This window comes from Thermobia domestica, chromosome 12, assembly GCF_964235325.1.
Source record: "Thermobia domestica chromosome 12, izTheDome1.hap1.1, whole genome shotgun sequence".
Classification (NCBI taxonomy): domain Eukaryota; kingdom Metazoa; phylum Arthropoda; class Insecta; order Zygentoma; family Lepismatidae; genus Thermobia; species Thermobia domestica.
In genome coordinates, this window is record NC_137465.1 from 59,798,914 (window position 1) to 59,815,511 (window position 16,598).

The window sequence follows — 16,598 nt, forward strand, 5'->3', positions numbered from 1 at the left end:
ATAAAAGTATCCGTAACAACATATTAATTTTGCACCCTTCTAACACTCCGGATTTGGCCGCCATCTTGGAAAAATGACGCCAAAAGTTTGTTTTTGTAAATATCTCACACGGAAAGCATTTTAGAGCAAAACATGGTATTACCAAATATATTATATAAGAAATGAAGTTGTCTTCATTTTTTCTCTAGGATGGACCGTTTAGATGCTATACGCGTGGCTAATTATGCATTTCTCTTTCCATCTTCCAGATTGGAATGGATATATGGAGAAATGCACTACAGATTTGTTTCGCAACATCCCAAATTTTATGTCGTCTGTTTACCAGCTCTCCACCCTTGGGTTACAATAGACCTGATTACTATCTTTAGTCACACCACAGTGAAACGAAAAATATATTAATTTATATTTTATAAGAAAATCACTAAAACAAAATAGTGTCAGAATAGTTTCGTTAAGGTTCTGCTACAAAGCGATGCTGAAAGAGAAATTTATAATTAGCCACGCCTATAGCATCTAAACGGAGCATCCTAAAGAAAAAATGAAGAGAACATTTCTTGTAGAGAATTTAATGTAATTATTTTTTGTAGTAGCATGATTTGCTCTAAAATGCTTTCCATGAGAGTTATCTATAAAAAACTAATTTTTGGCGCCATTTTTCCAAGATGGTGGCCAAATCCGGGGAGATAGAGAGGTGGAAAATTAGACGTTGTTATGGACATTTTATGAAGAAAATAAAATTTATTCCAACTTTCCACTATTTTAATTTTTTTTTTTTTTACCTTATTCCACCCTAAATCATCCCTTATTGACTGACTTAATTCTCGTTACTCCGACATCATACTCCATCTCACACTCATATCGTTAGTTTGACACTACTCTCACTCAACTTCCGCAACATTCGAATTGGATAATATGAACTAGTCCAAGAATGATTTTCTATAAAATTTTCAAAAAAGTGTCTCTTCGATTATTGAGTGATTGTAATATATAAGTATCAAAGATTATTTTTCCACACATTGCGAGACTCGTTAACTTAGGAACGAAGCTGATTTAACTCTTGACTTTTCGATTTGTTTTCGTTAAGCACAATTATTTTCCAGGCTCTATAACACAAAGTTTGAAACGCTCTTCTATTCCATTGACCTTTGCACAACAGGAAGTTTCCACATGCCAACAACATTCAGAAGCCAGTAGAAACTGTTTACAAAAGCACTTATTTCCTATATTCTTACCTCTAATTCTTTCTCATTTGCTCTTTGACCCTTTTCTTTGAGGTCGGAAGCTAAGCATGTTAGAGTCCGCATAATTTCGTGACATTGCGATACGCCTCGCTGAAAATTTATTTCTAACTCCTCGCATCTTCTCTGCCATTCTGACGAAAGATTGGATAGGTGTGATCGTTCCTTCTTCTTCAGCTGAAATATAATCATTTCAGGTATTAATTAGAATATATTGAAACCACAAGGTAATTGTCAGGAAGTTTACAAACGAGAGAAGAAAATTTAGCATAAAAAGCCCAATGTGTTTCGATGTGTAGTTATTCAATCCAGTTTATATGTCTATATATATGCTATAGTCATTTGTTCTGTAAAAGAAGATCTATCAATTATGCATTGTTAGCTAAAAGACTGTAATTAAATGTAAGTGAATGATAAAAGAATTGGTGAAGTGGAAGAACGTGAAGACATTGAAAATCCTCGGTCCTCCAGAAGCTCACATGGCTTGGGATAGAATCAACGAATCTTGGGGGTAGCGAAGGTGAGACTCCCTCCCCCATTCTACTAAACCACGCTTTGTGTACTATAGCAAAGTATTATGCGGTGTTACATGTTTAATACCAGTCATTTGATCAAAAAACTGAATTTCAAATGAACATTAACAAGAACCGCGTAATGACGCAAGAAAAATATCAACACATTATAACGGGCCATTATTTATCAAAAAATACTTATGACAAAGAGTTGTTATGTTGAATTTAGGATTTCTTTTCAGCGCTGAGGCTATACAAGACGTGAATCTACAGTTTAAGGTGGAATCCGAACTACCGTAAATTTTCTTATCTCCCACCGCGAATCCACCATGGATCAAGTGTGGTCACTAGATCACCGGGGAGGACTTTAAGATAAAAATATCACCACACACTTTTTCTAACAAAATGAAAGCTATGAATTATTACTGGCAACAAACAATGTACTTTATAGCTCCACAAAATTCGTTCTCTTTGATTTTCTCGAAAATTAAACATGAGAATTTACCCTCATGTATGTTATTTTGTTCAGTATATTGTAATGTCCCACATGTTTACAAACACCCAACATGTGCTCCTATTTATAAATAACAACCACGTGTACCTTATTATGAAGTACTACGGCTGCAGACGACGGAGACTACAGCGACATTACCAGTTATATGAACAGCAGCGCCACCACATCACCTGGAGCGCCAATATAACCAAGAGGATTCCATGGACACCATCAATTTCGACTGCTCAAACCCCCTTTCTTGCCTTGCAGTAGAGCTTAGGAAGCACCTCACCCAAACCCAAAGCCTTAGCTTGCAGTGGAGCTAACGATTCCTTTCCCTCCTGGCTTGCTGTGGAGCATTGTGGGAAACTTCACCTCTCTTTCTGTTTGCAGTGGAGCAGCGAGAGATCCGTAATCACAACCCGTTCTAGCTTGCAGTGGAGTTTTGTCGGGATTTCTAACTCCTCTCTGCTTGCAGTGGAGCAACAGTGTCGTTCATCCCTTAACATAGTCAGCTATTTCGGAATCCTTCCCGAGTCAGTCAGGTTGACAGGACACCTATTCCTACCTTATATTAGAGAATTTACATCATTGTAGTACTTCTGTAAAATACTGTTTATAGAAGATTTTATAATAAGAACCAGTACTGGGAAACGATTCCGGACTAATTTGCTCTATCTATGGTCTACCTACTCCTGCACAACAGAATTTTAAAATATCTTCGGACAATATTTTAGTTAAACAGACATTAAAATTTACGTTAATGACAATTTTAGACTACATCTCATTAACCATATTATGTACTGGTGTCTTGTTAGTGACATAATGATGAGTTTAATGCGGGTACATTCCAGTAGTTTCTCCTCACTAAAAGCCATGGAACTCGTGCAGTATCCATTTTTACGTTTACAGAAAAACATGTTTTTGTTTACTTTCTCGAAAACTATGCATGAGGTTTTACATATTACTTTGTTCACCTTAATGAGGTCTATTGAATGGATGAGATTTCATCTCTGGAAAAAATATTTCCGTTAAACGCTAATAAGAAGTAAGACTTTTACCACATTGACTGCACGTATTATTATAAATCATACGTGGGTGATTCAGAAAGTAATGCCTCCAAGTCCACTACTTGGCCAATAGTACTGCAAACATTCTGAACTGTTTATCATTAATGCACTGATGTTTAAGCTATAGAATATCACTTGTTTCACCTTCCTATCTCTTCTCGCTCCGGAGTAATGAAGCAATTCATGGCATCCAGTATTGACGTCTGGTTGAAACAGCGTGCTGTCATTGAATTTCTGACTGCGGAAGGTTGTGCGCCCAGAAACATTCATCGCTGGCGACGACTTGTGGATACACCATTACGACCCGGAAACAAAGCGTCAGTCGATGGAGTAGCGCCACACGTCCTCTCCTCCGCCAAAAAAAATCAAAGTTGTCCCATCTGCTGGCATTCTGCCTCATTCTGCCTATAGTCCGGATCTTGCGCCCTGCGAATTTTGGCTTTTCCCCAGACTTAAGTATTACCTTAAGGGCCAACACTACAGTTGTGACGAAGAGGTGGAAGCAGCAGTTCGGCAATGGTGTCGCCAGCAGCCACCACAAATTCTTTGCTGACGGCATGAAAAACTTCGTTTCGTGTTGGCGCAAGTGTGTTGCTCGTAATGAGGACTATGTTGAAAAATGATGCCACCATTTGTAGCTGACACTGCAAGCTTTCGACTGATACCTATATCGGTGCTATCTATCAAACACAAATACAGGTATCACCTTGGAAGCATTACTTTCCGAATCATTCCCGTAAATTATATTCTAACGTTCCTGACACAAAATTGTACTGACTTTTATTCGTTCGATCCATAGTGTTTAAATTTTTGTAAAAATTTCGTTACTTTCTGTAAGAATTTTATTTTCTTATTTCCTAAACCCGAGACAGTATTTTAACAAAAAAAAAAAAAAAAAAAAAAAAAAAAAAAAAAAAAAAAAAAAAAATTAGAGTCATTAAATACACAATATATGAATAATTAGTAATTAATTGAGAGAGTGGAGTGTAAATGAAATCTAAGTCATTTTCTGCTCTCTCATACAGGGAAAGGAATAAACACTGTTGTAGGAAAATATTCTAACGCAGAGGAAAAAAGTATATACAAATTAATCGGTAAGACTGAAATCAAATTTCAATAAAAAATTAACTACAAACTAAACTGTATTTTCTTTCTTTCTTTTTTTTTAACCTAAACTGTCTAGTAGCAACCTGAGTGGCATCATATTTCTTGATTAACAAAAAGTAACATTTAGCATTTTGATATAATCATGACAAAATTCAGCCCTGTGGTAATTCAAAGAAATCTCGTCAAGATTTACATACAACGAAAGTGGTTAAAGAGTGCTAGTGATCGTTTTTAGTCATTAGCTGAATTTATGTTTCACTTCGAAACTTCTTCCTAAACGGAACCAAGTTAAAAGCACATGAAACAGATCTATGTCTAACTGACTAATACTTCCTCTATTTTGATTACATAAACAGATTGATTATTATTCATAATAGTTTCAAAGGTTTTTATTTTTCTATTTTTTCTTTTAGTAAGCGTGCATTACATGGACAACTAGGAAAAAAAGGAAAAGTAGTCACCACACATTTATCCCCTATATATAGTTATTCATAATAAATACTCACCCAATAAAAATAAATAAATAAGGTACTCACCACCTCATAGGAATCTTTAATACTAAATTTCAAGTTCAGGCAAAACTTACTTTTTGGTCTTTTAATGAAAACAGATAGGACAGTAAGAAAACTACTAGTAAAAGCGTACCTAGCCCTATTTGTAAAAGCTCCTTAAAAGGCACTTACACAGACGGCATGTTCGAAAGTTTTATAATTATCTTAATCGTACCATATGACTTGGAATCGGAGTTGTTAGTAACTAAATTGTTGGTACCACTCCTACATTTCGTAAAAATATCTATAATCAAAATATATTTTGTTCAACTATTCCCTGCTCACTGGGGATAATTGGAAAGATATTTCAAAGATATTGGACGTGTCCTATTTCTAACTACCGTACTTTTAAGAGTTAACACACTTGCTTTTGTCTCTAGTTATTCCTCTCCTTTCATGTATTTCCCTTAGCATGCTATAAGATTGAATCTGTCTCAAAGTGAAAAATAACATTAAAGATTTCGAATAAGTAGTAAGTTTGTGGTGGACAACATCGTGTCCGTGGATTTTCTCGAGGTACTCTCGTTCCATCCCACATTCTCATTCTAGCAATGATTCAATCATCTTTCACTTGCCTTAATCACTTGTTCCTTTAGCCAATCGTAAAACGTTAAACAAAGATTTCATTTCATTTTTTCAGGGGGTGAGGGGTGAATATAAATGACCATTGTGTGCAATGATCTGGATACAGTAAATGCAATTAAGAACAATAGACAGTAACTATAATATTTGATATAGCTGAAACACATTTAAAAAAATCTACAAGGATGAGTCGTAAGATTAGCAACAAAACATACGTTGCATCCATTTGCGGTGTATACATCACGACATCGAAGCAATTTAAGCTGTAGAAGATGCTTGCTATTATGCATATAGGTTGAGCAGTGCTCTGTAGCGTGTGACGTTTAGTAACCGTAAAGATTAAGGTGTAACAAAGTACAATTTGAGAACTTCAGTTTTACTAGTTTGAACTGGGCTACATCCAGCACATAATTCGGTTCTCGCACCCTCGAATGATTTGCTCCAAACCATGGATCACCTTCTGCATTCAATATACTTTAACAGCCAAGAAAATACAGAAGCAGCTGCAGTACAGGAGTTCTTCGCTTCAAAGAGAGGAATTGGAATCGAAATAGAGTCATAGAGTCGGTGGAATGGTGTCTTCAGACAGTGCAACATTATGGCCTCTACTTTGAACGCTACGCAGGTTTCGTTGTAACTTTACGCATAAAACAAGTAAGTGATCAAAGCATTGCAAAATCTTTAACTCATTACTGTATTAATTTACCTGCTCCTTAAAAATTTCCTGTTGCTTATCTTTCCAATCTTCCAGCTCTTCTACGATTTTGTACAATAAATTAGGATCCACAGGTGACGATACCAATTGAGTATCTGACGGGGAGGAAAAATAATAGATCAGATTCTTATCATTTGAAAATAAACTTACTTTACCAAAATTATAGAGAGAACCGGATCCGGACACTAAAATTCTAAAGATCATCATTATTTATATAGAGGCACACACAAACAAATTCTCCTCAAAACAAACATGAGACTTAGATACTTAGAATTAGATAAAAGACATATGGAAATTTAAAAATAACTAATTACACACATATATCTCAATGAAAACTCAATCAAGTGCATAATTATTGTGTACGTTAAATAAATGGGGACAAAAAAGAAAGAATTACTGCATAGATAAAGAAAAAAATCAGAACTAGTTTGTGGACTAAGTAATTACAAACGAAATAAAACAACCAGGCTATTAATTTGCTGTTCATCACAATTCATCTTATTCGACGTAACACTACATTCAAAATTTTCATGTATTTTGCAATTATAAGGTGAAACATGAATTTCCTTTTTGTCTTTAAACCTAGTTTTACTTGTCAATTCTCACTAGGAATAAAATATACTGGTGTTAATAATCAAACAGAATTGTTAATCTAGAGATCACAATCTCAAGAGTGTCATTCCATTTGAAATCACTCAATTTCAGATTCAAAGGTTAGTGACAGAATTTATTATTATTTTTTTAATTTTATTTTTGTATACGAAGTTGTACTATATTTAGAGAGTTGAAAATAAGCAAACAAGCATTCAGTCATCTTTTAGATATTTAGCTATATTAGATATTCAGTCATGTCTCAATGAGTAGAATTTCACGATTGTTACTACACAAATAATGATTGCTTTGTACAAATTTGAGATTTTTCAAGCGTGTTCCTTTTGAGATATTTCAAGGTTGAATATAGCCGATTTAAAAAAAAAAAAAAAATTGCAGGGGACTCTCATGTATCAAACTTTTGTAGAAAGGAGCATACAACAAAGCCTATATCTAAAAAAAAAATTTAAAAAATAAAGGGGAGTTTTAGTTTTTCTTCTTTGAAAGTATTAATTTCAAACATAACAATTTGTATTTTCCAAACTTTAACTTTCAACTATTTTTAAAGGTACTTGTAGTGTAGCAGACTTACATGTACACTGGACATAAAATGATGTACATTTAATTACCTTTCAAATGTTTTTTGTTTGAAATCAGTATCTTAAAAATAACGGAGCTACAGCGTTTAACGCGAACCTTTGTAAAGTGCAAAATATTCTTACATACCTATATAAAATGACTACTCGAACAAACAATGAATATGTAAAAAAAAAAATGAATGAATACTTGTTTTCTACTCTCTAAATATAGTATAATCTTGTGTACAAAAATCAAAACATAACAAATTTTGTCAGCAACCATCATTGGTAGATTTGATATAGATTTACTGGAAAGCAGTTAAAACCAGAAAAAAAGATGTTTTAAAGAAAGCTTAGAAAGCTTGCATGTTGTAGAAAATTACATAAATATAACTATAATCAGTAATTATTTTAGCATTTAATTGATATACAAATTTTCTGTCTCAATGATTAAATACAGAAATATTTGTCTTTTAAATCATGAGGAACAAAGTTAAATTATTTTAAAATCAATCTTCAGAAACTCTTTCAAAGTTTTGGTTGTTTGTACATCCCACTCCATAATGAAAATCATATCGATTATTTTGGTAATGAAATAATACGTAAAATAATAAGTTTTCACTTATAAATTATTAAGCAAATGATCAGTAACCATTTCTTAGACGCAGTGTTACTACTGTCTGATCTTTCTGCCGAAATATCAGTTTTCCTTTCGGTTTGCAATTCAAATTCTTCTAAAGCTATATCCATGCTATAGCCTTTTTAAATTTTATTTATTTATTTATTTATTAAAGCTCGAGGTTTTGCAATATTATCAAATATTTCAATTTAAGTTCGAAAGTAGTGGTAGTAAGTAGAACTTGGAATGCTCAAACGATGTAAGCTGATTAAGATAAACTGTCACACTTTCATGCAAGCAGAAAATTTTAACTACCTGACAGTACTACCGTCAAACAGAAGTAGTGTAATCCAGTAGTGATTAAATTTAAATTTCTCTCTGAGCATCTAACCTGCATACAAGTTCGCAAGTTGAGCTGGGTCTTGCGGCGGTCGCAATTGAGGCCCACAATGTTCAAGTACAACGGATATTGAAGCAGATCCAACAATTTGGCCAGAATTTTGTAAAGATGCAACAAGATTGCAGTTTTGACAAAATCTATCTTCACTCAAATCCTTGTGATACTGAAAAAAACAAAAATGGAAGAAAAACATAAGAACCAAATTTTAAATTAATTGCAAGAAAAAAATCAAACAGAAAAATCCTGATCTTCCAAACTCGTGCAAAATTCTTCTTAAGCTTATTACCTGTTTTTCTTATGGGTATTCGATTTGGATTCAATTCCAAACTATTAAAAGTTATGGATAACCACTCCCGTAATCCCTTAAGATAGGTAACCGGATTTCATTTCCAAGAATATATTAAATTCGGTTGTTATACACATAAATAAACACAATGGAAATTATTAAATATTATTAGAACATGAGAAAAGAATAAAATGAAGGTTGGAATAGTACTGAAGATTGAAATGTTGGTAATTCTGTATATTCTTTGGAAAGGTAAATACACACTCAAATCAATACATATAAAATCTTACTTTGTATTACACACCTTAATGCGAGAAAGCATTGAGCATACAAAAATCACAATTCGAAAAATATTCACATGCTTTATTCATAAATACACACACATCTATATATATAAAAGAGAACGTACAATTTTTTGTCCGCTCATCACGCTAATACGGCTGAACCAATTTCTTTCATTTTTGGGGGTTATTAGGATTTGGACCCTAGATGGTTTTTATCATATCACTTTAATTTTTAATTACCAGTGTCTTGAGATAATTGACCATTCAGGTGTCCATAACGTACAAATCCTTTGTTATTAGTTCATCATAGGTAAAAATAAACGTATTTATATGCAACCCGCATGACCGTGTCACTCGGCGGGTTAACATAAATGACAGGCGATATACAGCGGAAAATAGCTTGAATCTTCTGTTTAAAATTTTTTAATTGATTTGCTTATTTTTACAGACACTTTTACAATATGCCAGCACCGGGATGACCGCAGCGAAGCGGGGCGGGTTAACATAAATGACAGGCGATATAATGTTAAGATTTACTGCAATCTTCTATGGTTTTTATCATATCACTTGAAAGCGAAAAAGTAAAAATTATCTAAGTAACAAAGTTTATTGCGTTCCGGGGTGACCGCAGCGAAGCGGGGTGAACGCTGCTAGTACAAAATAAATAAATAAATAATCTCTTGTACTCTAAATTGCAGGTAAGACGGGAGTTTGCAATTTGATTTCTGAAGGGGGAATAAAGCGGGCTTGAAAGTTTCTCTGGCGTTCTCCAAATCTCTGAAACTATTAAGAGTACAATTAAAATTTTGTATAAATTATCTTCATGTACCTTAGACTGATAATAAGATGGAGTTTTACAACGTATGACCCATTATGGAGGAAACTGGGGTAAGCGTTTATATAATTCCAGTGAAATCGAACTTACATCAACAACTATTTTGAAACCATAAAAGCTTCGTGTATATCTTGTAAATATTTTCCATACACCCTATTCTTTCTGCGAAAAAGGGCTTTCTGTTAGTTATTTTATGGTTTGGATTAGATGAGTATCATGGAACATGCAGATTATTCATCCCAAATCGAAGTAATTTAATCATTTACCACACACTATATTACGAATAGTATGAATTTTAAACCTTTCTGAATTACAACTGTAAATCCCTCATTTGACTTCTCTTTTAAAAACTCAATCTCAAGGATAGTATATAACACACGAAATCTACAGAACCAATTTGATTTGGATTTTTGGCATGGAAGTAGGTTTTGAGTTGCTTAGTAAACGTTAAATATTTTCCTCTGTGAATCCTTGGTTTTCGAGTTATTGGCCATAAAATTTGGAGTCTCGACTTAGACAAATTTCTCGCAAAAAATTCACTAATTGCTACTAAGAACAAGCATTAGCAGAAAATTAGTGTGGGATAAATCTGTTCATGCGAATTTCTGTCGCAATCGGGAAACTAAATACTAGTTATTAAAATACCAATGACAAATGGAAAGCTAAAAGAAACAATAGTGATACGAAATAAATTATCTACAGCTTCCAGCTAGAGAGTTTCGAACTTAAGTTTTGATATCTGGGTCTATGTCAGCCAGAAAATAATCAATTTATGGTTATTATTCGAAGCTGAAACTTTGTACATAATACAAATTTAAACATATTACTTTTGATGATGCAACTAGAGGCGTATCAAGCGGGAAGAGAGGAATCTGTTTTCATCTAGCTCTACCGAGGAGGAGAAAATTTTATGAATCCGCATGATTTACGGATATATGCAAAGAATACATGTACAATCATCTTCTAAGAAGCTTGGTCATACATTTTTCTTTAAAAGGAGGTATTCTCAGAACTGTGTATAACACTTTTTGTTTGAAATGTAGATAAGGGTACAAAGTCTTTTAAGGAGAGATGGGTGAGTAAGATTTTTCTAAACAAGACTGAACTTCTAAAGATAAGTAATCCTAGTGTGTTGTATAAGCCTCTTAAATGTTTGAAAAAGGTTACTATCTGATGCAACTTTCCAATGTCTGGACGATATTGAATTATTTCCAAGTATATTATGTATCATTCGTTTATCTACAAGGTATATAAAAATTATTCAATTCTATTAAAGCATCTAAATTGTAGATATAATCAGGGTTGGCTGGTTTAAACCAAGGTGATTTAAACCATGGTTTAAACCAGCTGGTTTTTTTCAACAAAAATTAGTTTAAACCAAAAAACGAAAAATGTTCGTGAATGTGTAAGTATTCGTAAAATCTTGATGAACAAACATTTGTGGGTTATCACCTTTCACTTCCGTATATTATTCGTATTATGTTCAGACCTAAATTCCCTATTCATTACTCAAAGAGATTATACTACAAAATCATTTTTTTATAAGTTTATGTATTTTTTTGGTGATTTTTTTATAGTTTGTTATTATTGTTATACAATTGCAATCAAAGGAAAATTCTAAATACTGTTTCGTTTTAATAATGTTTACTATTGATAAAATACATCGAAACGCTGTACTTTTTTGAGAGGGGATCATACAAACTCCACGATAGGCATTTATTGAAATCAGAAGTATCTTTGGTATCTGTTTATGTATAAATGGGTCAGAGCCAAAGTGAACTTAAATAATTCGTATCTTTATTTACTTTTCTTACTGTTATGCAAAGTAAGTCCTTGTATTTCTTTAGCATGGACTAATAAAAGTCGTAGTGCACCAACTTAGACTAAATTAGTTCTAATGTACTCTGCAGTACTTTGAAATTGTCCATATGTAATTCTGTATAATAGTTCACTTGTGGAATTGTTTATCTTTTCGTCCTTCTGAAATGACTCTTTGACAATTATATTAACAAGTATGTAAAGATCAGTACAACGTATTTTTATCAGGAGTCCTTCGCGAGTGAGTCGGCAGACATATCGCGTTTATGACCAATTAGTTCCGGTTTCGAGTTCAAATGAAGGACAATTTCTCTCGAATGTGAGCCGAGAAGCAGTTTGGATTCCGCTTTAAGCTTATGTGACCCCTTATAGCGTAACCTGGTTGTTGCATAATAACACCAAGGTGAAACAAACTTATTCCTGTCCATGTGTAGATATAAATACATAGAGTAATTTTTTTTTTTTTAAAAAGAAGTTTTTTGCCAACCCTGGATATAATACATCTAACTGTGAATTAGCAAAAATGTGAATTAATGTTAACTAGTTAATTTTCATGTGAAAAGAAAATAAATAGGCTTTAAACTTTAAATAATTAAGCCCTCAGTTAATGAAAATATATATTTCTGCTTTTTAGAACAAATTCATTTCTTTGAATATAATTGTGTGTATGTTTAAAGTGGGATAACGACAGAGTGAATTCCACCGCTGGCAGCAATAAATGTAGATATGCAACTGTGTGCAACAAGAACCGTAGAGGTGAAGCCACAATGGAAAGTAACTGGAGACCGCCCTCAAACGATTTCCTGCTCCCTTTAAAATGGATTCATTTGTTATGTGTTTATTTAATACTTACAGGAAATGAATAATATTTATAACAAAGAAAGAATAATAATATTTATTATTTATCATTTGAATAATATTTATAACATAGAAATCTGCTAAAAAATTTTGAACGTCAAAACGTTAAAATAATCAAAACCACTGAAATTAATAATTTACTTGGTTGCTCCCATTTGCGTAACTGGATGCAACAATTGCGAATTATCAAATAACTACACTGCACTATGGAATAACAATGTCTGAGTTGGATCTTTTATATATGTTGTAACCGGCCAGTTATAAACTTTTTATTCATATGGTACTTTGTTTTCAAATTGAATATTATTTGTCAAGAAGGTGTACGAACAAGAAAAAAATTACTACACATAATTTCATGTTAGAAAATTCATTGTAAATGTTAATTATTATATAATCTCGTTTGAGAATTCGCTTTATGTGCTGAAGACAGTAACTTATATAATGAACTTCCTCATTACGTAAAACTTGCATTGACAGGTTTCCATCACTTGATCGAATTCCAGTTTTCTGGCTTTGCCTATTAAGTGCGTGGCTCTACGTCAAAATCGTGGGCACTTTAGATAATAACTTCAGCAAAAGTAATAGCATAAAACCTTATGATAATTCAGGAATGACATTATGTAACTGGATTTTATATCGCTCTGAGACTGGAAATATATCTTGACTTCAAACTACGAACATCCTCTGAATGACTTAACTTTAGCTGTGAACGTCTTATAACTGTGTGGACTTCAACTAAGATATTATCTAAAGTACTTGTGCTGAAATTGTGCTCTACGCGACCAAGTTATAGGATATCCACTCAATTGGCCATCATCAGGTATATGCTTAATTGAGATCTGTCAACTGCTATGAATGTCACAACACAAACACTTCACAAACGACATACAAAACAAATAATTATAGGGATGGTGCTATACTACTGAGCTACTGGGTACAGGGTTAGATGTTTATTGCTTTTATTCTTTGAGAAGCAACTAGCGTAGTGAGTCAAACATTCCTTGAATGTCATTATTGAATTTCCATATATATAATCCAAGTCAGGCTTCCCAACTGGTGTCGCGAAATTTTAGAATAAATCTTATGTCTTCAGTTCAGTAAATATTTGGTCTAGGAATTAATTCGTGCGGGTGGACAAGAGATGGCGCAACGAACGGAGCGTCCCACAGTTCCGTGTATCCACACATGTGTTGCAAACCCCTGCCATCGCGTATCGTTCGTAGTATAGGGCAGTGGATTAAAGCGTCAACAAGACCAGTTTGTAGTTAAGTGAACATGGCGCAATTTGTGCCTGATAAAGTGTTTTTGCGGGGTGTCCTGCTGCATTACTTTAACATGCAGAAAAGTGCGACTGAAAGTCATCGTATTTTGGTGGAAGTGTATGGTGACCATGCTCTAGCTGAGCGAACGTGTCAGAAGTGGTTTGCACGGTTTAGAAGTGGTGATTTCGGCTTGGCAGACCAAGAGCGAGCTGGACAGCCAAAAAAATTTCAAGACGAAGAATTGACAGCATTGCTCGAGCAGGATTCGTGTCAAACGCAGGAACAACTTGCAGCAGCATTAGGCGTTGATCAAACAACAGTCTCCAAACGCTTGAAAGCCATGGGAATGATTCAAAAGATGTCACATTGGGTTCCACATGAACTGAAAGACAGAGACGTTGAAAGACGAAAAACCATTTGCGAATTGCTGCTTCAACGACAGAGCAGAAAGGGGTTTCTGCATCGAATTATTACGGGTGATGAGAAGTGGATCCATTACGAGAACCCTAAACGAAAAAAGGCCTGGGTGAAACCAGGTGAACCAGGTCCATCACAACCAAAACGAGATATTCACTGTGCAAAGGTTATGCTGTACATATGGTGGGATATGAAAGGTGTGGTGTACTATGAGCTGCTGCAACCGGGTGAAACTATGAATGGAGAACGTTATCGACGACAATTAATGCGTTTGAAGCAAGCTCTGGCCAGAACACGACCAGAATGGGAGAACAGACATGATAAACTTATTGTTCAACATGATAACGCTCGCCCACATGTCGCAAAACCGGTCAAAACCTATTTAGAAAATGTCGGATGGGAAGTTTTACCCCACCCGCCGTATTCACCAGACGTTGCTCCTTCGGACTACTACTTGTTCTATTGCATGAACAACGATTTGATTGGACAGCGGTTTACTTCTTCAGAAGATATCGAAACATGGGTCTCTGACTGGATCGCTTCCAAGGATGAGGACTTCTTTCGCCACGGAATCCGTACATTGCCTGACAGATGGGCGAAAGTGGTGGCTAGCGATGGACAATATTTTTAAGGTATTTATGTATTTTGTGTTTGTACTACAGCTTCAATGTGTGCGTACCAACTGCACGAATTAATTCCTAGACCAAATACATATTTTATGAACCATTCCATTTGTTAATACACGCTGTGAAACAGTTCAACAACCCACATATTTGTCAGCATTTATTAGGACCATTTAGGATTACTTCTCAGAGGACTCCTGCGGAATCGCTATTGTAAAGTCAATTTAAGAAATTAACTTTTCTTTCTTCACTATTAAAAATCACTCCCTACAAAATAAATAAAACACATTAACTTGTGCCGTAGAATACGTTTATCTAGTAGATCGGAGATCAGGATTTCTCTTAGTCTAGTATATGACAGATGCAAGTCATTCAGTGAGGGTTGGAAAAGAATTGCAAATAAACCACACGCCCACTGACAGAAAATCTCAACCAATTAAAAGAAGCAGACCACTGTTGAAATACTTTTACGAGAAGATCAGAAGTCTGTTAAGAGAAATCTCAAGAAGACTTTAAATAGGCGTCAGGAGTGTAGAAACAACACTTACAGAATATTTTATATTTAAAAGGGTGAATTATACAAAGACAGGTAAGTCGCAGTCACATAATTTTTCTAGCAATATGAAAAGGAGGTATATTATTTTTTAAGCTCTGCTGGAACGTATAATAAGACATGGGTACACTACCTCACTCCAGACGAATTTTCAGGAGGAAAGAAATTCAGCGTTCAAGAGTGGGTCAAAATGCAGACAAAAGACTACTCTTCTAATATTAAAAAGCCTCTTTAGCGCTGGAACAAGTGCACTGCAGGAAAACTACAAGATAATTTATTATTTTATTTATACATATTTCTAATCCTTACCAGCATTTATGGCCTTAAAGCCGTCACGTATAAGGGATGACATCCCACGGTGAGCACATTATCCGGGAAAGTGGGAAGGAAGGTACAGGCCAGAGACCAATATGTTAGGTATCATCCCAGGATCTGCCTGGTGTGAATAAGAAACAACCAGAAAAAACACTCAGCATGGCTGGCCTGAAAAGTTGTTACACCTTTTTGACCGAGTATTCCCACCGGGAATCGAATCCGGAACTGCTCGCACTAAAGGCGAGTGTGTTACGGACTACGGCTGTGTAATCAGTGGCACTTTATTCTAAATTTGATGCTCAAACGTGGTACTTTCCAGATATACAATTTTCATAATCCAAACACAAAGCACATGTCTCCAGAAGCAAACACCATACAACAAAGACACTGATCTACCTCGCAACAATTCGTTTCACATCATGATTTAAAGATTAGTGAGTGCTATCAACTATCGTTGCAGTGTTCTATTCTATTTGCTTCACAAATAACGAATGTTGTCCTGAAAATCCCTGATAGCGTTTCGCAGATGCTGCTAGTTCTAGTATCATTTCTGCTTGTCAAACGATCCGTTCCTGACATCTGACGAAGTGTCTATCGGTAACCAGCTTGAGTTACAGCCTTGAAGTATTTCTAACAACGAATTGTCTTTATTTAAACTACTAAAACATGCTGTTAATAATTCCTAATGTAATAAATAAGGAACACTTAATAATTAAAAGAACGAAACATTAAAATAATAAAGCACTTATAAAAACACACACAGCAGCACTTGTCTCAAACGAAGTTTGCTTGAAAAATGACCTCATTGCGTTAAAGATAAATTTCTGAACCTGGAAGTCACAAAATGAGTGCAGTGTAGAAGACATGACAAAAACAAAGGTTATAGGATTT

General features: G+C 34.5%; 1 protein-coding gene across 1 annotated transcript in view; it reads right to left on the reverse strand.

Moving 5' to 3' along the window:
• The window catches only part of LOC145666474 (centrosomal protein of 120 kDa-like), a 117,155-nt gene that overhangs the window by 22,166 nt on the left and 78,391 nt on the right, over positions 1 to 16,598 (reverse strand). The window contains exons 9-11 of the mRNA XM_081733728.1: positions 8,448 to 8,619; positions 6,260 to 6,363; positions 1,233 to 1,415 (exon numbers count right to left, since the gene is read on the reverse strand). Of these exons, the coding sequence (XP_081589854.1) occupies positions 1,233 to 1,415; positions 6,260 to 6,363; positions 8,448 to 8,619 (459 nt within the window). The remainder of the gene's footprint in view (positions 1 to 1,232; positions 1,416 to 6,259; positions 6,364 to 8,447; positions 8,620 to 16,598) is intronic.